Genomic DNA, 25,903 nt, shown 5'->3' on the forward strand with positions numbered 1-25,903 from the left:
TTTTATCTATTCTTTGATTGGTCTTCCTTAATTCACCAGACGGGGTCAGAGATGGTTTAAAATAAACAGTTCGATTTGCTGCTATGGAAACTGGCTTTGGGGTCATGAGTCTCTGAACAGGGGGATACTGAGAGTCCACCTTATAGGTAATCAGAAATCAAAAACAAACCTTTATTTTCATATATGTATCAGTGACACATATCTAAAAATTATTTGGCAATAGTTAATGTCACCTAGAGACCATGAATACTTCTTAGAGAAATACGCAGAGAGCTCAAATACTAAAAGGAAAAACTGATAGTAATAGAATAGTAATAGAATCAAATAAATCATATATTTATAAACCTATATATAAACTTCCAAATGGTTTCATAGACTATTTTATTCTAGACTGAATGACTTTTCACATATATGTACACATGTACAAAATGGAAACTATATTCAAAACTGTTCTACAAATCTAAGCTTTTACAGGTTGAATTTTAAATACAGAAACTAAAACTGATTTTGCCACATTTTCCCCAAATTACTTTTTAGATATCCTTCAACTGGAAATAAGATTATTTTTAAACTAGCTATGAAAATAATTGGGAAAAATGAGCAAACTTCTCTCCAAGTTAATTTTCCTCTATTGTTATTTAAAAACTAAGGCAAAAGTCTGTTAATTAACAGTAAAACTCTGTTAAGAATTCCAAATTTTAGGGGGGCAAATCGGAGGGGGAGACAAACCATGAGAGATGATGGACTCTGAAAAACAAACTGAGGGTTCTAGAGGGGAGCGGGGTGGGGGGATGGGTTAACCTGGTGATGGGTATTAAAGAGGGCACATTCTGCATAGAGCACTGGGTGTTATGCACAAACAATGAATCATGGAACACTACATCAAAAACTAATGATGTAATGTATGGTGATTAACATAACAAGAAAAAATTTAAAGGAGAAAAAAAGAATTCCAAATCCTAAAATAAACTGGCATTATTATCTAAGCACACAAGTGTTTTGTCAACAGTCTTTTGCAACAAGGAAACACAGTAAAAGTTCTGTTGGTGTAAGAGGACTATAAAGCCAAGAACTTCTACTCTGTCCAAAGACCGTAACACTGTGAATACAGTCCTTTCACTCTGCAGCAGCTGTGAACAACACTGGTTTCCAAGGCAGAGCCTCTGTGTACTAGCTCTTCCCTAACCCCTCCATCACAACTGTGATCTTACAACTCAATGAGAGTCTATTTTGTAGACTGTTCTGATAACATCTGTGAAACATGAACTACAATATTGTATTCTGGCCTTTATATAGCCTAACACCCATTAATAAAATTCTATTGATACTATACTCAACCTTTAATAAAACTTTAATCAATGAGAACTTGTATTATGGCACAGCTTTTTACATTTACTTCTCTCTTTTTTTGTACATTTACTTCTTTTTAAACAATCTAATATAAAACAGGAGTTTGAGAAAAGCAACTAATGCCATAAATTAATCCCATCACAGTGGCTAATAACAGATTCCCTCTTGCCTGATTACAAACATCTAGGTAATTTTAAAAATTGTAAAGCAACACTATCTGCCCAAAACCCCTCAGTATTAGCCTTCTGCAAAATTTCAGTAAAAATAATTATAATTTACCAATATCTCACATACAATTACGTCAGAAAATTATGATCATTTCAGTTACGTCTGGGGGAAACTGGTGTTGCAATAAATGCTTTCACAAGTAAGGATCTGGGAATCTGCTTCCCTGAAGGACACTTAACTAACCACAAGTATAACTAACAAAAAATAGACCTCTTTAACTCTATCAAGCATTTTATTGTTCCCACAGTAACCTCCAGAGCTAATTTTAACCAAATAGAACACACTAAAAGTGTTATCAAGATACTATAACTTATATTTTGTACTAGTTCCCATACCTTGGAACAGTGTTTTGGCTGACTAATGAAAGATCTAGCAATTTGAAATTCTATTACACACAATGGATTTGACATGTTTGTTAAATGAGTAAAGTTTACAATGTTCAGTGAGGGTTTTAGTTCACTGAACTTCTACAATTACAAAGCACTTCAAGCACTGTTTACTCCTACTTTTAACGGAAGGTAAGAGTTACTCACTGACTACACCAAGATGCTGAAGACGGAAATGCCAAATAACCAAAAAATATTGACTGAGCATTTACTGCACTTACAGCACTGTGCTAAGGCAGGCCCTCATAAGAAGCTACAATGTCCAAGTAAAACAATCTTATCTTTCAAACATGTTCCCTAATGACTATCAAATTCAATTTGTTCATTTACTAATTTAAAAATAAATACAACAAAACTGCGGAAACTTTAATAAAATGCAAAAGTTTTACCCTTTCCCTTTTGGTCTGAAAGTCTGCAGTGGTATCTATTCCACTCCTATCCAGAGGCTAAAAAAGTAAAAATATTATTAGAATAGATTGGAAATTTTGAAAAATATGACTTTCATCACCAATATATAAAAATATATCTCTAAAAAAAGGTTTAAAAGTCAACTTACAGAATTCAAGGGAGAAGAAACAATAGATGGAATTCTTTTTGCATCCTGTTAATATTGAAACAGTAACAAAATTAAGATTTTTCAAGAAACTCAAATTTTGTCACACATACGCATCTAATTGTGATTCTAAAAATTTACCGCTAGAGGGCTTGACATCTTCTCTAATGACTGCAATATTCGCCGAGCTGTTGAACTGGTCACACCATAGGATTGTGCATTGAGCTGCTTAGCTTTCATCTGTCTTTTGACTGGTGCCTATAAAGAAAACACTGTATGATTTTTTTGGATGGTAACTCTAAAGCACATATTTCAGGAAATGAAAAAATTTAGAAAACAAAATGGATATCCAAAGAGAAATAGGATTAATGTGGTAATAGCAATTATCTCTAGGTGGTGTCATTAAGCATTAAGTTCAACTTTTTTTCTTTATACCCTTACTGAAAAGCCAATTAAGCATTAAGTTCAACTTTTTTTCTTTATACCTTTACTTTTACAATCAGAAACAAACAGGATAGCACACATCATGCTACACATCTGCAGCTATGTTAAATGGGTAAAGTGAGATCACTGGTATAAAGTTTTGGCATTACCTTGAGCCATTTATCCCTGATATTTATTTATTTTTAAAGATTTTATTTATTTGACAGAGAGAGACACAGCGAGAGAGGGAACACAAGCAGGGAGAGTGGGAGAGGGAGCAGCAGGCTTCCTGTGGAGCGGAGCTCGATCCCAGAGCCCTGGGATCATGACCTGAGTCAAGGGCAGAGGCTTAATGACTAAGCCACCCAGGCGCCCCTAAAACAGGTCTTCTTTGTAGCAGCTCGGCCCCGCCACCACTGTGCTTGGCTGACTTCACAAATCTGTTGTAACCTGTAGCTTCCCTGTCACTTCTCTGGCTCTCCTCTCCTGCTAAGCTTTGTTCCCTGGCAGTAATTAAAACCTTCGGCCACTGCCATAGCTACTGCTGCTGCTGGAACCACCACAGCCACCTTGGTTTCGTGGTTTGGCAAAGTATTGGCCTCCACCACCATAGGGGCCAGAGCTTCTGCCTCCAAAATTTCCTTTCATGGGCCCAAAATTTGAGGACTGACTGTTGTAACTGCCAAAATCATTAGAGCTTCCGCCACCTCCAGAGCTGCTTCCGTCATTACCAAGTCCGTTATGGCCATCCCCACGGCCACCATGTCCACCGCCACCTCGACTGCCACCAAGGCCACCTCGACCACTGAAGTTCCCTCCACGACCAAAGTTGTCATTCCCACCAAAACCACCTCCACGACCACCACCAAGTCTCCAGAACCACTTCGACCTCTTTGGCTGGATGAAGCACTAGCCTTCTCTTGCTTAGAGAGGGCTTTCCTTACTTCACAGTTGTGGCCATTCACAGTATGGTATTTTTGAATGACAATCTTGTCTACAGAGTCATGGTCATCAAATGTTACAAAAGCAAAACCTCTCTTTTTGCCACTGCCTTGGTCAGTCATGATCTCGATCACTTCAATTTTCCCATACTGTTCAAAATAATCTCTTAGATGATGTTCTTCAGTGTCTTCTTTAATGCCACCAACAAAAATAAAAATCTTTTTCACAGTTAAGTGGGCATCAGGTCTTTGAGAATCTTCCTTGAGATGCCCTCTTTGGTTCCACAACTCTTCCATCCACCTTGTGTAGCCCTGCATTCACAGCTGCATCCACCTCCTCCACAGTGGCATACGTGACAAACCCAAAGCCTCTGGAGCACTTGGTGTTTGGATCTCTCATTACCACACAGTCCATAAGCATTCCCCATTGCTCAAAATGGCTCCTCAGACTCTCATCGGTTGTTTCAAAGCTCAAACCTCCGATGAAGAGCTTCCGCAGCTGTTCAGGCTCTTTGGGAGACTCTGACTTAGACATGACGGCAGGCAGTGGGAGGGAAGACTTTAACGATGCTTACTCGGCGGCGTCCACAGGCAGAAAGCGGAAATTTAAATTTTTAAACTAACTCATTTCTCAAATATTGACATAAGAAAAATTTTAAACACTCAGGCTATTTCTTCATGACCTTTAACTTTCTTAAAATTGGAGTTAAGGATAACACCTTATAAAGAATAGTTAAGCACCCTTTAATATGCAAGCAATGCTTACAAATTCCAATTAAAACACTTTCTTTTCTCAAGAGTGCATTACAACAATCCAATAACCAAGCGACTACCACAAAACAATTTGGCAATGCTTGATATATATAAAGATATTATCACAATCGAAACAACCCAGTTTCTACAAATAGCTCATAATGTCTGAAAAATTGAACCATAATAACTACTTTATAAATAATGTTTCTCTGATACCAAACATTGATGACATTTTCAGAGTAGCTACAATATTCTCCATTAGTTTTACTAAGAACTTGATGCCCATTAAGGATTGCTATTGAGGCCAAAAGCTTTGGCAAACATGAGGCAACATTAAAACCCTCTAGGAAAATACGATAGTCTGTTCTGTCACTGGATTCTACTGGCCACTGGCCACCCAGGGCCTCAATTCACTAATCAATAAAATGGAACTGAATTAGAGAATCTTTATTTTATCTCCCAGCTCTAACACTCTAGGAAAGGAGTAATAGATTCATCCCAAATGTCAATGATAAAACATTTGGAAGCCTGTGCTGAGAAGGATTTTAAGGGTATGTCATGACTTAGCATTAAAAAGTATAAGATTCAATGTAAGAAAGAAAGGAAGAAATAGCAAGAATATACTCTGACTTGGACTATTCTATGAATCATAGGCTTGCATCACCTTATCTTCTACTAACACGCTTAACTATTATTTTAACTTTAAAAAAATGTTTAAAGGAGTAATATCCAGTTTAAGCTCTAGAAAAAGCTCCCTGTGTAACTTCAACATCCAGTTAACACTTTCTGAAATAACAAAATATTGCCCTTCATGAACACTTTCAGAAATAAAACTCCTAATTACTGTTAACTATATACATGAAATCATCCTCTAATTAGGAAAGAAACTAAAAACAAGACAAAATCTTAAAATATACTTGTTTCTATGTCCTTGCTGTTTGTTACGGACTATCGTCTTCCCACAGACTCCCCTCCCCAAAGCCCACATACTGTAAGTATAATTACTTCTCCATCTTTAAACTGTCAAAATCTGTAAAAGCACAATAACATACACAACAAAACAATTTTTATGAGCTTCAAAAAACTCTTTTAAGGTAAAACATAGAATGGTGGAATTCACCTTGAATTTATTTTTTAAAGTTATCAATTTCTACTTGTTCTTTGCTAATACATATGCAAATACAACTGATTTTGTACATTGACCTTGTATCCTGTGATCTTGCTAAACTCACAAGTTCTGATAACTTTTTTTTTTTTTTTGTATTTCTTAGGCTTTTTTTCCTACACAGATAAGCACAATGTCTATGCCTTTCATTTCTTTCTTGCTGGCTAGGACCTGCAGTATAGCATTACACAGTAGCAGCGCGAGCAGACATCCTTGTTCTCTTCCTGACCTGAGGAGAGTATTCAATCTTTCACCATTAGTATGACACTAGCTGAAGATCTTCTATAGATACCATTTAACAGGCTGAGGAGATCCCCATTTATTCCTTGGGCTACAGAAAATTTTTATCACGCACGGACACTAAATCTTGTCAAACGTGCTTTATGCATCTGTGGAGATGTTCATGTGCTTTTTACTCTTTAGTTTGTTTACATGGTAGATCACATTAATTTTCAAATGTTGAGCCAACCTTGCATTCCTGGGATAAACCCTACTTGATCATGAAATAGTATCCTTTTTATATATGCTAGATTCAATTTGCAAATATCTGCAGAGAAGGTTTGGGTCTGTAATTCATTAGAAATACTGGTCTGTGGCTTTCTTGTAATGCCTCTGTCTGGTTTCCGTATCAGGGTAATGTTGGCCTCATAAATACAATGGGAAGAGTACCCTCCCACTATATGGAAAAGTTTGTGAAGAATTGGTATTCTTTCTTAAATGTTTGGTAGAATTCACCAATGAAGTTATCTGAGCCTGATGTTTTCTTTGCTGGAAGGTATCTTAACTACATATTCAATTTACTGAATAGACTATTTGGGCTATTGTATCTTAGCTAGTATCAAATAACATGAAATACTTAGGTATAAATCTAACAAAATATGTGCAAGCTCTGTGTGATGAATACTACAAAACACTGATAAAAGAAATTTCAAAAAGACAAATAAATGGAGAGCCATGCTGTGTTCAAGAATTGGGAGATTCAAGTTTATTAAGATGTATATTCTCCCCAAAATTCATCTTTATACCCAATGCAATCCTAATCAAAATTCCAGTAAATTGCAGAAACTGGTAATGTGATTCTAAAATTATGAAAAAGCAAAAGATCTAGGAAAGCCAAAACAAACTTGTAAAGGAACCAAGTTGGAGGACTCACATTCGTGATTTCAAGATTACTGTGAAGCTATAGTAATCAAGAGAGCTTAGAGTTCGCGAAAGGATACACAGAAATAGAAAATAATAAAAAGTCAAGATAATAATGCCATCTGCCATAAATGTATCATTTGTAATAGTCAAGCCATATTCATATTAATGAATAATAAAAAGTCAAGCCACATATATGGTCAAGTGATTTTCAAACAAAGATGCAAAGGCAAAGCAATGTAGAATGTATAAACTTTCTCGGTACTAGAAAAATTGGACACCCCTTATGTTAAAAAAAAAAAATCTTGATCCCTACCTCATGACATGATACATAAAAATTAACACAAAACAGGGGCGCCTGGATGTGGCTCAGTCGTTAAGCGTCTGCCTTGGGCTCAGGTCATGATCCCAGGGTCCTGGGATTGAGCCCCGCATCGGGCTCCCTGCTCAGCAGGAAGCCTGCTTCTCCCTCTCCCACTCCCCCTGCTTGTGTTCCCTCTCTCACTGTGTCTCTGTCAAATAAATAAATAAAATCTTAAAAAAAAAATTAAAACACAACAGATCACAAGACTAAATTAAAACCTAAAACTATAAAGCCTCTAGAAAACATAGAAGTCTGTGACCCTAGCTTAGGCAAATATGTCATACTACACCAAAAGCACGAACCATATAAGGAAAAATAAAACATACTGAATGCCAACAAAAGTAAAAAACTTCTCTTCAAAAGCCTTAAGCCAGGGAATGGGAGAAGAGGTTTGCACAACATATATCTAATAAAGGACTTAATAAAGGAATAACATACTCTCTCAAAACTCATTAGTAAAAAAAAAACCCTATTAAAAAATGGGCAAAGGGAACCTGGGTAATTCAGCTGGTTGAGTGTCTGACTCTTGTTGGCTCAGGTCATGATCTCCAGGTCATGAGATCAAGCCCCACACTGGGCTCCTGGCTCAGCTGGGAGTCTGCTTGAGAGTCTCTCCCTCCACCCCTCCCCCGCTTCACGTGCGTTCACACTCTCTCTAAAAATAAATAAATCTTTTTTTTTTGTGAGATTTTATTTATTTATTTGACAGAGAGAGACACAGTGAGAAAAGGAACACAAACAAGGGGAATGGGAGAGGGAGAAGCAGGCTTCCCGCGGAGCAGGGAGCCCAATGCGGAGCTCAATCCCAGGACCCTGAGATCATGATCTGAGCAGAAGGCACTTAACCAACTGAGCCAGCCACCCAGGCGCTCCAATAAATAAACCTTTAAAACAAAAAATGGGAAAAAGATTTGAACAGATGTTTCACTGAAAATGATACATTTATGGCAGAGAGGCACACAAAATGATGCTCAGTTTCATAAATAAAAACCACAGTAATGTGGAGTTACCACTACATGCCTATTAGAATGGCTAAAATAAAAAAAAACAAAAAACAAAGAACTGATGACAAGTGCTGCCCAGAACATTCACTGCTGAGAATGCAAAGTGGTACCAGCCATTCTGGAAATCAGTGTGGCAATTTATTATAAAGTTTAATGTATACTTACCCCATAAGACCCAGCAGCCAACTTCTAGGTATTTACCCAACAGAAATGAAAATTTATGTTCACACAAAATGTTCATAACCACTTTAATCACAACTGCCCCAAATCAGAAACAACCCAAGTGTCCTTTCACAAGTGAATGAATAAACAAATTACACCTCAGCAATAAAAGGAACTACTGATAAAGGCAAAAATATGTATTAATCTCAGATGCATTACACTAAGTAGAACAACCATATTCAAAAGGCTAGAAACTGTACTGATTAAATTTAAATGACATTCTGGAAACATCAAAACTACAGGGAAAGAAAACAGATCGGTGGTTGCCAGAGGGTGGAAAGCAGAAAGAGGGGTCAACTACAGAGAGACATAAGGTAACACTTGGGGTGATGGAAATGTTTATTCAATACTTTGCAGAGTGGGTACACAACTGTATGTATTCTGTTAAAATTCAATTACTCTAATAAGGGTAAATTTTACTATACATAATTTACACCTCAATTTTTTTAAAAAAGAAATATTAACTCCTAAATTAATTCCTGAAGCACAGACGCATATAACACACTCAAAAATGTAATGAATAAATATTCACTTAGGTCTAAAATAATGTTCAGACAGTCCCTAAATGAAAAGAATGTTTCTAATCCACAGTTCTATTACTTTACCAAAAAAATAACCAAGCCACAACTCCATTTGAGGTCCATCAGTTACTTGTCAATTATTATTATTATTATTTTTAGGTTCCCAGTCCTTCTCCTATTCAAACCAACCTGATATGGTGTGTTTCGTAGTTTAGGCTGTCTTACAGCAGCTGCTGCCCCACCATACGTTGTTTTTCCAGGATAAAAAGGAGAATCTCCAAGCTGACTTGTTTTAAGGATTGAAGAATTCCCAAGTGACTGCACAGAAACACAACAATAAATTATGAGCAATAAACACTCAAACCTAATGTGATTAAATCAAATTGTATTAGTACTCACAGGGGAAAGTGTTCCAAAGGCAGATAAGTTGAATGCTGGTTTTTTTGAGCTGGTGGCAGTGTGCTGTGAGAGTGAGGGAGTACGTTCAGCCTCTGGGGACCACAGAGGTGGCAATGAAGTGTTCTTTGTAACAGCTACATCTGAAACAAAAATATTCACTGCATAGTAAGAGCACTAATTACAAGAGAATGGAAATTACAAGTCAGAAAAAAACCTATCCCATGAAATTTAACTTCGCTACCAAATACCAAGAATACCTTTATCAGAAGCTCTTGAAGAAAAACCACTGGTAGTTGAGATGTTATCATCATCATGCTGAGAGGTAGAATCTTTAATTTCCTTTACAAGGGAAAATCCAGAACTGCCAATTGGGAATGCCGAGGATGTGGAGGGCTGACAGTGTAATGCAGGAGATTCCAACATGGAGAAATTCATATGGCTCCGATGAAGAGAAGGCCTTGTTAATACATCTGGGTAATTTGAAGAAGTACTAGTTGTTGAGGGTTCTTAAAAAAAAAAAGCATTAATATTATGAAAATACAGCTTAGAAAAATACAATATCACAACAAAATGGTGTTTAAAAAAACATATATAATAAATATAGCTTCAATGCAAGTCACTGAAGCCTCCCATGATAAGCCCAATTTATGCTATTCTTTAGCCAAACAAGGTTTCATCTAACCACAATGAACTTACTTAACCTAGTATCAAACCATGTTTCAGGGTTCACATACAACTTCTAAAAGTGCATGGTCCTTTATTTTCCTTGAATTGGTATTATAAAACTTGCTCGTAAAAAATAAAATCAAAGAAGCTATATAAGAAAGTCATGAAACAAAAAGGATGTCTGGTTCCTCCAGACATAACCACTATTAAATATGTATATCCTCCCAGATATTTTAGGTGCATACATAAATGTTTTCCCTAATTATATAATCACACCATGCATCCAGTTCTAGGACTTGTTTTTCTGTTTACCAATATAATTGTCTCTATATATAAAGCATTCCCTTTAAAGACCACATTGTATTTTATCATAGTCACTGATTATATTTATGTGATTATTTTCCCAATGCTCCATCAAACAAATATGCACTGATATCTGCATACTTTTCAGAGTATTCTTTTGGATTAATCCATGGTTCTCTAAGAATATGACAGAAACATGAAGACAAATTATTAAACACTTTTAAGCTATCCAAAAAATATCTGATTCTGTAAGCCTAAATTGGGCCCCTAAAGATGCCTAAGTATCCAAGGTATGAGATTCAATGGGATGAACATTGATATGTGAAACTGCTGTCTGGACTGGATCAGAGCGTGTGCTCATTTCTGCTTATGAGACATACTATGATCCTGTCAAGTTAAACTCCCACAAACAGCAAATGACAGTGGACATTTCCACCATCCTCTCTAACACTGGGTATTAACCTTTTCTGATTTCTGTCAATCTACTATGTCAAATGGCATCATTTTATTTGCATTTACTTAAATGAGAGGGATATTGAGCATTCTTCTCTATATTCATTGGTCATTTATGTTTCTTCTTCTATTAACTGCTTACTGATACAGTCCCTCTTACTATTAAGCTTAGTAAAATCTAATTTTTGATCAGTAAGATACTGTGATATGATCTGAAATATTACAACTAATTTTTCACCATTGGTTGAACCTATTCATTTTGTTGATGGTGTCTTTTGCAGTACAAAAAATAACCTGTACCTTGTTTACAAAGACTTTTACCAAGACTATAAGAAATTTAAAATTTTGCTCATTTTTTTGGTACTGTACCATTACTTTTATGTCAATATCATGTTTAATCTTGAGTGCACCTGGAATCAGTTATGATGTAGTAGTGAACGAATGATTCAGCTTCATTGTTTTCCAAGTGGTTAGCCTGTTCATATTCTAAAATAACCTTCTTAAATAAGCTATCTTTTAATCACTGATAGAGAAGCCACCACTACCACAATACTAAATTCCAAAGGCTTTTCACTCCTTTCCCGATTATCTGTACCAGTACAATAATGTTTTACCTACTCTAACTTTGGAACACATTTAGTAACTATAAAAGTTACTCCAACCTACCCCCCCCATTCCCTTTATTCTTTTTCAGAATCTCTGTTCATCTTCAGGTATATTTTCAAGAACTTTAAAATCATTTGTCAAGTTTACAAAAGACTTAACAGTTAGGCTGGAGTAACTGGGCCTCCAGACTAGCCCTTCTGCTATAATTTAAATAGTTATTAAACTGGACAAAACATGAGATATCTTTCAGACAACAGAAAACAGCACTCAAAAATAGAAAAACTCAAAATAAATAGAAAACTCAAAAAGTGAGCCCTATCACTACCCCACTCTCTACCTAGGTATATTTTCGGACCTGGAAGAGAAAACTGGAGTCCAAGCAGAACATGACAGGCAGAAATCAGAATGGGGCACTGGACTGTAGAAAACTGGTTAGGGCGGGGCCTTCAGAAGTCCAAATGGGAGCATCCAGAGAATGAATGGGCTATCCATGCACAGAGTAAGACCATCTAAGGCTCTACCAAATACCAGCTGCTACAGAGTTGAGAAAACAGACACCAGGAGGTAAGCAATGCTAGGGGGCAAGAAGCAGTGCTAAGCACACAGAAGCTACAGTGTGGCCAAAACTTAGATATCTCTTTTATAAGCACCTCCTTAAAATCCATGGCATTCACCTAAGATGTTGGAAACGCTTCCCCTTGAGACTAGGGATGATGTCCTAGGACAAGACCTACAGTAGACTCATCCTAAAAGCCAGAGGGGAAACAGTTTGGAGGCTAAGTCCTACCACTTCAGGGAAATTAAACACCTTGGACCTTCCAGAGATACACATTAACAAAACATAAATCTAAGTTTACAAAGTTCAAAATGATCATTTAATAACAACTGCCTGATCAAACAAGAATCAATACTCCTCACGGGAAGATAACAGCATCCAGAATGTTTACATATATTATTCAAAATGACAATATTTAGGCAGAAACTATTTGATATAACAAAAATGCGATCAATAGTGAGGGGAAAAAACAGTCAATAGGAATTGAATATAAGATAGCCAATTTAACCTTAACAAAGGCTTTAAAATAAGTATTTTAGGGGTGCCTGGGGGGCACAGCCGGCTGAGCATTTAACTCTTGGTTTCAGCTCAGGTTGGGATCTCAGGGTTGTAAGATCCAGCCCCATGTTGGGCTCTGCGCTCAGTGGGGAGTCTGCTTGAGATTCTCTCCCTCTGCCCATCCCCCTTGTGCTCTCTAAATAAATCTTAAAAAAATAAAATAAAAATAAGTAAGTTCCTAACAGACTCGTTAAAATTGATCTGGATCACACTAAAGCTAAAAGATTTTTTTTTTTTTAATTTTATTTATTTGAGAGAGGGCATGAGTGGGGGAGGGGCAGAGGGAAAAGCAGACTCCCTGGAGCAAGGAGCCCCGATGTGTGGGGCTCCATCCCAGGACCCAGAGATCATGACCTGAGCCAAAGGCAGACGCTTAACTGACTGAGCCACCCAGGTGCCCCCAGTTAAAAGATTTTAAAAAGGGAAGTGCTATCATGCCCAGCATTGTTTTACTACTGACTTTTCCTTTTGTTCAGGTCTCCGTTATGTCCCTCAGCAGAACTCAAAAGAATTTCTTCTTCTAGAGTACTATACACTCCTTGTTAATTTATTTCTATATATTTTGTTGTGTAAGTGGGATCCTTTCTTCCTTCATACTTTCTAACTGGTTACTGCTTAAATAAGAGTTATTGGGTTTTTTTCCTATATTAACTTTGTGATTAATTTCTCAATTCTCTTATTCTAACAAGTTTTGTTTTATTTTGTTTTTTTAATCAATTGGCTTAGGTTTTCTGGGTATTAATGGCAAGGAAGGATCATTTTGCCTCCTTCTTCCCAGTACTTATACATATACATACATCCTCTATAATTACATCTTTAATATCTAGAAGTAGTGATGATGGGCTTCCAATTTATACCTGATAATGGGAATGTTTCTAATGTTTCACCATAACATGTGATTCTGGCCTTTGGATGACTAACATGTTAAGGAAGTGGTGGTCTCCAATTTCTAAATGAAATAAAGAAGAATGGACTTAAAGTTCTAGCAAATGCCTATTAAGTATCTACCAGAAAAGAAAAAAAAATTGTAAGATTGTTTCACCTATAAATTTGCTAAATTATATTAATAAGTCCCTCATGATGAATGATTCCTTACACCCCAAAATTAACTCTTCCCAGTAAGAAGATGCTGCTATTCTTTAATGTGCTGCTGGACTGTATTTGCTACTCTGTAATTTTCTTCCCAAAAGTATGTCTTCAAAAATACTTAACAGCGTAAGAAATACAAAACAATTCTGGATTAGTTTCAAGGTATTCTTATGCAAAAAATAAGATGCAGATAAAAACACTTAACTAGGACTAGGAGGAAACATCAACTTAATAAAAGCCATATATGAAAAACTCACAGCTAACATCAAACCCAGTGGTGAGAGACCAAGATTCTCCTCTAAAATCAGGAACAAGACAAGGATACCTGCTCTACCCACTTCTTTTTAACTGAGTACTGGAAGCTCTGGCCAGAGTTGTAAGGCAAGCAGAAGAAAGATATCCAAATTGGAAAGGAAGAAGTAAAATATCCCTATTCACAAATGATATAGCTTATATGGAGAAACTCCTAAGTATTACACACACACACACACACACACACACACACACCCGCAGGAATAAACAAATTCAGCAAAGTAGCAGATTACAAAATCAATACACAAAAATGAGTTGTGTTTCTATACACTAACAATGTGCATTCTGAAAAGTAAAATAAGAAAACAATTCCAGGGGTGGCTGGGTGGCTCAGTGGGTTAAATGTCTGCCTTCAGCTCAGGTCATGATCCTGGAGGCCCCGGGATCGAGCCCCGCATTGGATTCCCCCACCCTGCTCAGCTCAGTGGGGAGTCTGCTTCTCCCTCTGCCCCTCACCCCACTCTCCTGCTCTCTCTCACTCTCTCTAATAAGTAAATAAAATCTTAAAAAAAAAAAGTTCCATTAACAATAGCATCGGAAAGAATAAAACTTAGAAATTAACCAAAAGAGGGGTGCCTGGGGGGCTCAGTCGGTTAAGCGTCTGCCTTCAGCTCTGGTCATGATCCCAGGGTCGTGGGATCAAGCCCCGCATCAGGCTCCCTGCTCAGCCAGGAGCCTGCTTCTCCCTCTCCCTCTGCTGCTCCCCCTGCTTGTGCTCTCTCACTTGCTCTCTTTTTCTGTCAAATAAATAAAATCTTAAAAAAAAAAATCACTATTCATGAAAAACCATATTTTAAAAATTCAATAGAACATTTAAACTGTTTTATATGTAGTAATTTCTTATCAAGCTCACTCAAGTTAAGACAGCTACTGGCTAGAGTCTGAAAATCTACCAGTATTAACAGTTAAGCTTATATTATTTCAATTTTTCTGCAGTCAGGACACAAATACATAAAGATTAAAATGTTTCTTAGGGTATTTAGTATTCTAATTTTGTAGTATATTAGATCATAAAACTGGTTTTTACTTATCTCATTCTCTCATCCCCACATCAGTTTATCCTACAGGATAAAAGGGAACAATTTTCTAGCTATCAACAGACATCTGCTAAATCTAGTCTACACAGAAACTACAAAGGAAAAAGAAATCTACTATGACCTACTTCTACTTGAAGGTATGATGCTAACAGCAATGGTACTTTTTAGTACTTACAGAGCTTCTTTACCCCCAAAACCAAGCCCAAAAGACATAGTTTGGGATAAGACTAAACAAGGCCATGTCATCTACAGATTTATATCAGCCACAAATGCTCAGTTTCTAAGAGTATACCTATAATCACATGGTATCAATTAGACAAAGCAGTCTACAACTTCAATCTACTGTTGACTAGTGTACTAGATATGCCATTGTTGAGTCTTTCAGAGGCCTGAACTCGTAACTGACTCAATGAAACCTGTACATTATTTCAGATTCCACTAACCTAGCAGAAGAAATCCAGACACCCAAAGGCTCACCATCATTAAGACAGTCAACACAACGAAGTACGCAGATAACAGATTTTAAATGGGCCACAGATTCCGTAAATGTCCTTACTGCCCTGTACTATTTGAAGAATGCACAATACCCTCCAGCTCCAGTTACTATTAATATAAAAGTTATACTGGTAAAATTAATATTGAGGAAACAACATTCAGGACTGCTTTAAGCTTTCAATTATTTTAAGCTTTCTATAATTTGACACCACTTTAAGAGCAGATAGGTCTAAGTTGTTTTTTGAGAATGCACTGTCAAATTTAAATGTCATGTTTCAGAGTAAACAGTTCTTTATCTAGTAAGATAATATTCATCACACTGGGGAGTTATCAGTGGTACTTTAAATCACACATTATGGGATTACAACTACTGAATAATGCAATAAATACTGTGAGAAAAGAACTACCTGGAACTAACAAAGTTTAAGATAGGAGCAGGATTGGGGCACGTGGGTGGCTCAGCTGGTTAAAGGTCTGCCTTTGGCTCAGGTCATGATCCACAGCCCCTCATCGGGTTCCCTGCTCAGGGGCAGAGACTGCTTTTCCCTCTTTCTCTGCCCCTCCCCACAGCTCGTGCTGTCTCTTTCACAAATACATAAAATCTTTAAAAAAAAAAAAAAAGATAGGAGCAGGGTTCAGATCTAAGATAAGAATGAGGTGGGAAATGCTATCAAGTTCCTGAAATTAGTATCAAGAAGCGGCTCACAATTTGTTTCTACATAATTAGAGGAGTTAGGGTGGGAAAGTGGGTAAGTGTGGGAAGAGAAAACAAGATCAGTCATAAGTTAGTTGTCTTTAGAGCTGGGTAATGGGTATATGGGGGTTTCATTGCACTATCCTCCTTACTTGCGAGTCTGATATAAACTTAATCACATAATGAATAAAATCCAAGTTGGAACTGACCTTGGCACACCACTAAATTAATTCCATTATTTTGATGAAAATACAAACACACACAAAAAAGAACGTTATAGATATAAAATGAGAAACACTCCATTTATCTCGCACCTGAACTAAATTAATTCAAGTTAGTTAATCCTCAAAAGCACGCTCATTAAGATGGAAAAGAGTGTCAGTCACTGTGGATATAGGCCGGAACTGGAAGTCTCTAATGAAAAGAGAACCTGGGGGTCCCCTTCAATGCCCATGAAAAAAAAAAGGACATGGAGGCAATCAGCGTAGACCTACTAGATAAAGCCTCAAGGCGGTTGTTGGTAATGTACCTGAAAGAAATCTGTCTCAAGTATAAATATTAGAACCTCTTAAGTTATTCTAATAAAAAATAAGCAAACATTTAAAGACTAAGCCAGGGCGCCTGGGTGGCTCAGTCATTAAGCAGCTGCCTTTGGCTCAGGTCATGATCCCAGAGTCCTAGGATCGAGTCCCACATCGGGCTCTCTGCTCAGCAGAAGGCTGCTTCTCCCTCTCCCACTCCCCCTGCTTGTGTTCCTGCTCTCACGTCTTTGTCTCTGTCAAATAAATAAATAAAATCTTTTAAAAAAATAAATAAAGACTAAGCCAAATCGAGTATTACTAAGAAAACAGGTAAGCAGTTTGTCCACACTGGGAGTCATTTTTTTCAGGCCTATTTCATTGTCACTAGATTTCATGACAAGCCAATCAGGCAGGAAAAGACGTTACTATGTCCACCAAAATTAACAGGCCATACACTCACGTTGATTATTTAGGCAAGACAAGACTTCAACACAGCGTTAGAAAACTTTTATAATTATAAATAAGCTGAAACGTAGTGAAAGAAAATATACATATGTATATACAGAAACATATGGAGAGATAAACCGGACTTCATCAAAATTAAAAACTTTTGTGCTTCAAGGGACACCATCAAGAAAGTAAAAAAGACAATCCACAGAGGGGGTAAAATATTTGCAAACCCTACACTGATAAGGGACTTATATCCAGAATATATAAAGACCTCTTCCAATTCAACAATAGAAAGACAAATAACCCAATTAAAAATGGAAAAAGGAGATGCGAATAGCCATTTCTCCAAAGATACACAACCAATGAGCATATGGTATGATGCTCCGTATTATTAGTCATCCAAGAAATGCAAATCAAAACCACAAGATACCACACTTCAACCCACTAGAAGAGCTATAATAAAAAAAATTAAAGGGGTGCCTGGCTGGGTCAGTCAAAGGAACATGCGGCTCTTGATCTCAGGGTCATGAGTTCAAGCCCCATGTTAGGTGCAGAGATTACAAAAAATAAAAAATAAACTTTAAAAAAAATTTAAAAATGGAAAATATTGGTGAGGGTGTGAAGAAATTGTAATCGTCATACACTGTGGGTGGGAAGGCAAGATGGTACAGCCACTTTGGAAAACAATTATTCCTCACAATGTTAAAATTACCATGTGACCTAGCAATTCTACTCCTAGGTATACACACAAGAAAAAACATAGTCACACAAAACCTTGCACATGAATATTCATGGCGGCAGTATTCATAATGTTCAAGAAGTGGAAAAACCCAAATGTCCATTAACTAATGAATGGATAAACAGAATGTAGTTTTATCCATACCATGGAATATTGCCTGGCAATAAAAAGAAATGAAGTTCTGATGCATGCCACGACATGATGAACCTTGAAAACATGCTAAGTAAGCCAGTCACAAAGGACCACATATTCTGTGACTCCATTTATATGAAATGTCCAGTCTAGGCAAATCTACAGAGAGACAAAGACAAATCAGTGGTTGCCTGGGATGGGGAATGACTACTAATGGGTGTAGGATTTGGGGGTGGTGATAAGGATGGTGATGAAAACGTCCTAAAACTGACTGTGGTGATGGCTGAACAACTGTGAATATATTTAAAGCCACTGAATTGAATACTTTTATCTTTTTAAATTTTGGAATATAGGTTCACACACAACATCACATTAGTTCCCGGTGTACAACATAGTGATTCCGCAAGTTTATACATTATGCTGTGCTCACAAGTGTAGCCCCCATCTGTCCCCATACAACACTATCACAGTACCACTGACTGTATTTCCCTATGATGTGCCTGTCATCCCCGTGATTTACTCCGTAATTTTTTTTTAAAGATTTTATTTATTTATTTGAGAGAGAGAGAATGAGAGACAGAGAGCACAAGAGGGAAGAGGGTCAGAGGGAGAAGCAGACTCCCTGCTAAGCAGGGAGCCCGATGCGGGACTCGATCCCGGGACTCCAGGATCATAACCTGAGCCGAAGGCAGTCGCTTAACCAACTGAGCCACCCAGGCGCGCCCCTACTCCATAATTAGAAGCCTGTATCTCCCGCCCAACTTTACCTATTTGCCAACCTCCCTACACCCTCCCCTCTGGAAACCATCAGTTTGTTTGTTCTTTGTATTTATAATTCTGATCCTGCTTTCTGTTTATTCAACTGTTTGTTTAGATTCCACATGACTGAAATCATATGGTTTTGTCTTTCTCATTTCTCTGACTTATTTCATTTAGCACAACACCCTCTAGGTCCATCCACGTTGTTGGAAATGGCAAGATCTCATCCTTTTTTATGGTCACGTACTATTCCAGTGTGTGTGTTCCACATCTTCCTCACCCATTCGTCTTATCGATGGACACTTAGATTGCTTCCATATCTTGGCTGTTATAAACAATGCTGTAATAAACACAGCAGTGCATTTATCTTTTTAGATTAGTGTTTTCTTTTTCTTTAAATACCCAGTAGTGGAATTATTGGATCATATGGTAATTCTATTTTTAGTTTTCTGAGGAACCTCCACCTCCACAATGTTTTCCACAGTGGCTGTACCAATTTACACTCCCACCAACAGTGTACAAGGTTTCCTTTTTCTCCAAATTCTTGCCAACACTTACTTGCCTTTTTGATTTTAGCCATTTTGACAGGTTTAAAGTGATCTCATAGTGTTGTGATTTTCATTTCTCTGATGAGTGATGTTGAGCATCTTTTCATATGTCTGTTGGCTATCTTTAGAGCTTCTTTGGAAAAATGTCTACCCAGATCCTATGTCCATTTTTTAATTGGAATGTTTGTGGAGTTTTCTGGTGTTGAATTGATGAAGTTCTTTATATATTTTGGACATTAACCCCTTACTGGATGTATCATTTGCAAATATCTTCTCCCATTCAAGTAGGTTACCTTTTGGTTTTGTTGACTGTTTCCTTCGCTGTGCAAAGGCTTTTTATTTTGATGTAGTCCCAACAGTTTATTTTTGCTTTTGTTTCCCTTGCCTCAGGAGACATATCTAGAAAAATGTTGCTATGGTTGATGTCAGAGAAATTACTGCCTATCCTCTCTTCTAGGATTTTTACGGTTGTTGATCTCACATTTAGATCTTTAATCCATTTTGAGTTTATTTTTGTGTATGGTGTTAGAAAGTGGTCCAGTTTCATTCTTTTACACTGAACTGTACACTTTAAACAGGTATGTGAACTATATATCAAGAAAGCTGTAAAAACTATATACAGTGAAACGACAGAGTAATATTTCCAAATATGCCATATTCATGGGTTATACTGAAGCTACTGAATATTTGTAAACCCCATCAAAATGCTGTAAGAGGATCCAAAAACGTTCAAGCTGTTAAAATGCAGAAGCACTTAATTCTAAGACCAATGACCCAGCTGAGCTTGCTGCAGAAAGGGCAGGAGCCAAATGCGCTTATGCTACACCTAAATTCTAGTGTTGGGGGAGGCATTAGCACAGCTTCATTGTAACAATTAACACTTATACAGTGTTCCCTTAGTGCCAGGACCCGTCAGAAGGGCTTCACATCTACTTTTCTCAAAACAATTTATGAGGATACTGAGGAGAAAATAGACTCTCTTGTCCAAAAAGCCACATGACAGTTGATGGTCTGAAAATTCAAAACCCAAGTCTAACCCTAGAGCTTGCATTCTTAACTGATATGTCAATCTCCCTTACTAAACAAAAAGCTGATAAATAACTCATTTGAACCTGAGCATCACCCTCCTCCTACACGGTTTAGGTACTCCCCAATGAGATCTACAACAGCAAGGTAATATAAAGAGATATCACACATAACAAAATGTTCACATTCTATGTACCTTCTGTATGACTGACTGTTGGCTCAGGAGTGATTCTCCCATCATGAATATTAGGGCTCTCCTCATCGGCATATACCAGATGATCATCTTCTCTATTTTCTGGCCACTGTGGTACCTCTCTTGTGTCTGTTGAGCAGCTGCATACATCTTCATTCTTGTTGAAGTATCTTTGTAGCCATCCTGGCACAATATTCTTAACAGATTCTGTAACCCTGCTAAGAATGCCCTGTTGGAAGAAGAAATACATAAGGCAGTTTTAGAAATTTATCTTTTTAAATATGTACCTAATTACAGAAAGCCACATCAAGCAAAACATGACTACTTCCAACAAAGTTTCCTGAAGTTCAGTTATTTGAGTTAATGCTGACATGATGGTTATTTTACAAATGCTATAGACATTACGAAATTCCTACTTTTTTCTTTCTTCCATATGCAGACATCCATGAGTCAATAACTGCCCCAAATGGCCCCATACTCTAACCCTTAAAAACTCCTACAAACCATCAAATAAGCCATATACTTTTTAGATTGAGTAATAAGATAATGCACTAAAATATTATAATCCCAGAGTAAAGGCATCTATTTTGATTCTAGCATATTAAAAGAAGTAACACTTCCTTTCCAACCAGGGCCCGGCAGAATGGCTCCTGCAAAGAAGGGTGGCAAGAAGGGCCGTTCTGCCATCAAGAAGGTAGTAACCAGAGAATACACTATCAATATCCACAAGTGTATCCACAGAGTGGGCTTCAAAAAGCGTGCCCCTCAGGCACTCAAAGAGATCCGGAAATGTGCCATGAAGGAGATGGGAACTCCAGATGTGCACATCGACACCAGGCTCCACAAACTTGTCTGGACCAAAGGAATAAGGAATGGTCCATAACCATACCCATGTGCCGTTGTCCAGAAAATGTAACGAGGGCGAAGTTTCACCAAACAAACTCTATGTGTTGGTTACCTATGTACCTGTCACCACTTTCAAAAATCTAGTTAATGTGGATGAGAACTAATCGCTGATTGTCAAATAAAGGTATAAAACTGCAAAAAAAAAAAAAAAAGCAACATAAACAATACCTTCAACAGCTTCCTCAAGCAATTATTTTCTTGCACATTAAGAAAAAAATTGGACAAATAAAAATGAGGTTTTTAAAGATATATAACAATCCAACATAATAAACTCAATAAATAACCTAAGATTTTTTTGATGGGAAAATTCTGTTACATCAAATGTTGTCTGAAGATCTAAGGAATTAATTTTATTATGACAACTATTAAAGGGAGGGGAAAAAATGTGGTACAACTATCAGTACTATTAACATTTATTGCAGCTTTGCTATGTGCCAGGCACTAAGTAACTTACCTAAGGTACAAACACAACCACTATGGTTTATCTAGGGATAAAATAAGGGAAGGGCTTTGGGATTGGTAGGAGCTAGGATAAAGTTTGAGTACATCCCTGTACTTTGATTTACTCTAGGGAAAACAACAACATCCACTCCAACCTGAGAGAGAATTATAAGAAGATCAAACGAAATAATGTGAAAGCACTTCACAATTTCCAAAATATAACAGTAACATACTAATAATTTTATTACTAATGAGGAAGAAAAAAAAAATAGCAGAAACAAACAGGGGAGATAAGCAAGTTTAAGCAATGATTTCCTTCATAAAGTAGCATTAGTAGAATTTCAAAGAAAGAATCACAGGAGGGAAAACATGAATTGGCAGGTACAAAAAACAGTTAAAAATCAAGGCAGAATATATAAATCTACTCCGAAAGCTAACCCAAGACAAAGAGACCTTGAAATATCCTGTCAACAGAAAAGATGGAACACACTTCTAATACTGGCACTTGAATAGTATTTTCTCCACTATTTGAAAGGTGTAGGTAACAACTGGGAAATATGTAATTATTTTTCCACCTAGTCTCCAAACAGAAATTTTGAACCACAATGATGTAAGCTCTCCAGCAACATAGAAAGCCAGCAGCCCTATAAAAAAGACTCCCTACTGAAAAGGACAAATTCACTGTTCCCCTCTCAATGCTAATGTTACACAGTATTAGTTCCTTTGGAAAGAAAGATTAATATAACTACATCCATGATTTAGTATTTATAAAAAGATACATACAATATTATTATTTATTTTTACTTGTTATTTATACTTAAATATTTATTTACCCCCTCCCTATATATTTCAAAGACTGAAAAGTGCTTACAAGATATAACATTATTTTTTTTTTTTAAGAATTTATTTATTTGACAGACTGAGACACAGCGAGAGAGGGAACACAAGTAGGGGGAGTGGGAAACAGAGAAGCAGGCTTCCCGCTGAACAGGGAGGCCGATGCGAGGCTCGATCCTAGGACTCTGGGATCATGACCTGAGCCAAAGGCAGATGCTCAAGGACTGAGCCACCCAGGCGCCCCTACAAGATATAACATTATTTAAATAAGACTTGAAAAAAAGTAACTTGATAAGAAGCGGTAAGTTAGCTTGAGCATGATAGCAAGAATTTAAGGTAAAATAAGTTTTTTTGTGAACTTTTAAGGTGTTAGGCTACTAAAAATACCAGAGATTCCCTGTGATCCCTGCTCACTTAAGGGGGCAAGTCTAGGGTGCCTGGGTGACTCAGGTCATGATCCCAGGGTCCTACGATTGAGCCTCAGATTGGAGGGGGGGGGGGGTCCCTGCTCAGCAGGGAGTCCGCTTCTCCCTCTCCCTTTGCCCCTCCCCCCTGCTCTCGCTCACTCGCTCTCTCAAATGAATAAATGAAAAATCTTTAGGGGCGCCTGGGTGGTTCAGTCGGTTAAGCTCCTGCCTTTGGCTCAGGTCATGATCCCAGGGTCCTGGGATGGAGCCCCACATCGGGCTCCCTGCTCAGAGGGGAGCCTGCTTCTCCCTCTGCCCCTCTCCCTGTTTGTGCTTGCTCTCTCTCTCTGGTAAATAAATCCTTAAAAAAAAAAAAAAAAAAAAAAAGGAGGGGGCGAGTACAGAGCAACTTAAAATTAACACCATACTTCACTAAAGGTCACTTATGGGGCAGCATTAGGTATTGTGCAGAATAATCAGTAAACAAAATTGAATAGTCAAAATGGATAAAATAAAGCTCACTCACTAAAGTTCATGAGCTTTGCTTGGATCCTTCTCTTTTCTAAACTAAAATGTAACCAATGTATCTGATCACAGCCCACAGCTGCTCTAGTACAAGGAAAGTACTGCGAGAGAGGAGTTACTGGTGGCATAAGGAAGGGTAGCATGAAGATCCTGACAGTAAAAAGAAAGAACAGGTGTTAAAACTGACCTGGAACCATTATAAAAAAAACCAACATCCCTAACTTCAGGATACCTCTTAGGGTAAATGACCCTAAGGCAACCACAAAAATTAAGCTCAGTGGACTCGCATGTAATGGTTCCCAAAGTGTGGTCCCTTTATGGGTAATGTCAGCATCCTCTCAAGCCCTCTCCAAGCCCGACTAAACTCAGAAAAGCGGGGCTCACCTGTTTTAACAAACTTTCTGGAGTGGTTCCTATGTATGCTAAAGTTTGAGAACGACCAATCTAGTCAAAGACATTAGGAAATTAGATGCATTTCAGGAAACTACATTTTAGGGAAAAGGTCCCTCTGTAAGAGGGAAATAAAAATTATACTTAAGTCCTAAGATCTGGAAAACATATGTATGTGGAACACTAGTCAGACAGTAATTAAAATACATTGTAAGATACTCTAAAATTACTCAAAAAAACAAATCTTACAGTGAGTGGACTGTGCTGAATATAATGCAGCTTATACAAGTATTTTCCCAGTGATCCCCAAACTTTAGCCATGGTTTTTACCTGCACTATTATTAATGGTTTTCTTTCTATCCATTCATTACTCTCAATAAATTTAGCTCTTCCTACACAGTAAAATCTATCAAATCACAGATCTGATGCTGCATTGGTCTTCACTTGCTCTTCCCTCACTCCATCCTTGACAGGCCATCCAACCAAACTGGCTTCTTACCAGAAGGTAGGACTGGCCCCTAAGATACCAGGGGATACTAGAGATAATGGAAGGCAGGAAAGAGAAGTCGTTCTTGTGCTTCCTCTCTTATCAAAGGCCCCATCTCTAAAACCCTGCTCCAGCCAGGTGGCCATTCCTCTACTCCAGCTACACCATTTCTTCCTTATCCTTCCAGTCCTGGAAAGAGTAGCAGCTTCCCACTACTGCTAATTTCTGGGCATCTTGCTATCCAGTATCTACTCCTTTAACCACCAGCATATCTCTATGTAGACTCTTTCTTTGTTTCTTGCAGGGTCCCTAACTGATAAAGCAGTGCTATTTGCTAATTTTTTTTCCTAATGAACATGAAAATTAAAGAGTCAGTCCATGTAGCTTTAACAAAGGAACACACATACAACACTTGGGGAAGCACTCATACTTACTCAAAAGTTACATCCAATCTTTATCTCTGTAAAATACTTTAGAATCTTGTCTAACTTACAAAGGTAAGCACAGACATTACTTTGTTCATTCTATCAATACTTACTAATCACACACTACATGTCAGGCAAGGAACAGTGGGGCGACAGCAGAAACAAGTTCCTGCTCTCTGGGAGCAAACACACCAGTAAATATAATATGAACACATAATATAGCGATTCAATGCTATGAACAAAAATAAAGCAGCAGAGCAAAATGGGATAGTTATTTTATACAAGCAAAGATCTAGCCATGCAAATTTCTAGTGAACTATTATAGACTGAGAGAACAAAAATTGCGAAGTCTTAAATATAGGACTGTCCTTGGCACATGCTAAGGTTCTGGTAACCTTATTAATAAATACAAAATCTAATAAGTCTTAAAAAACTACTGAAACCTTTTATAACTCTTTAATCATATGTGTGTGAATCTGTGTAATCCTTTGTTCTGTAGCTTATATACCTATCTAGTCACTATAAAAGGACTAAAACAGCAGATCTCAAATTAAAGTCTTCAAATCAGCAGCATTGGTGTCACCTTTGAGCAAGTGAGAAATGCAAATTTGTTTTAAGAAGCTCTTGAGGTGATTCTCACACAAATTAAAGTTTGAGAACCAGTGTACTAAAATCATCTAAAACTCAGTGACCTGTTTCCCAATTAAGGCCATTGGTAAACGTTAACTGTCGTACAAGCTTAACTACAATATAAAGTTATACCTAATCAAATCTTTAAAAAAGGCTGGGGGCGGGGGGGGGGGGCGCCTGGGTGGCTCAGTCATTAAGCATCTGCCTTCAGCTCAGGTCATGATCCTGGGATCAAGCCCCACATCAGGCTCCCTGCTCCGCAGGAAGCC

General features: G+C 37.5%; 1 protein-coding gene across 5 annotated transcripts in view; it reads right to left on the reverse strand.

Annotated features, from left to right (window-relative positions):
• The window catches only part of NUP153 (nucleoporin 153), a 77,308-nt gene that overhangs the window by 40,604 nt on the left and 10,801 nt on the right, over positions 1-25,903 (reverse strand). For all 5 annotated transcript variants that reach the window (XM_027601133.2, XM_027601134.2, XM_027601137.2 and 2 more), the window contains 8 exons: positions 20,590-20,815; positions 9,707-9,955; positions 9,450-9,589; positions 9,240-9,368; positions 2,659-2,775; positions 2,521-2,565; positions 2,354-2,410; positions 1-139 (listed from right to left, as the gene is read on the reverse strand). The exon at positions 1-139 is cut by the window's left edge and continues 8 nt beyond it. In XM_027601133.2, coding sequence (XP_027456934.2) covers positions 1-139; positions 2,354-2,410; positions 2,521-2,565; positions 2,659-2,775; positions 9,240-9,368; positions 9,450-9,589; positions 9,707-9,955; positions 20,590-20,815 — 1,102 coding nt within the window. The remainder of the gene's footprint in view (positions 140-2,353; positions 2,411-2,520; positions 2,566-2,658; positions 2,776-9,239; positions 9,369-9,449; positions 9,590-9,706; positions 9,956-20,589; positions 20,816-25,903) is intronic.

This window comes from Zalophus californianus, chromosome 7 (genome assembly GCF_009762305.2).
Source record: "Zalophus californianus isolate mZalCal1 chromosome 7, mZalCal1.pri.v2, whole genome shotgun sequence".
NCBI classification, from domain to species: domain Eukaryota; kingdom Metazoa; phylum Chordata; class Mammalia; order Carnivora; family Otariidae; genus Zalophus; species Zalophus californianus.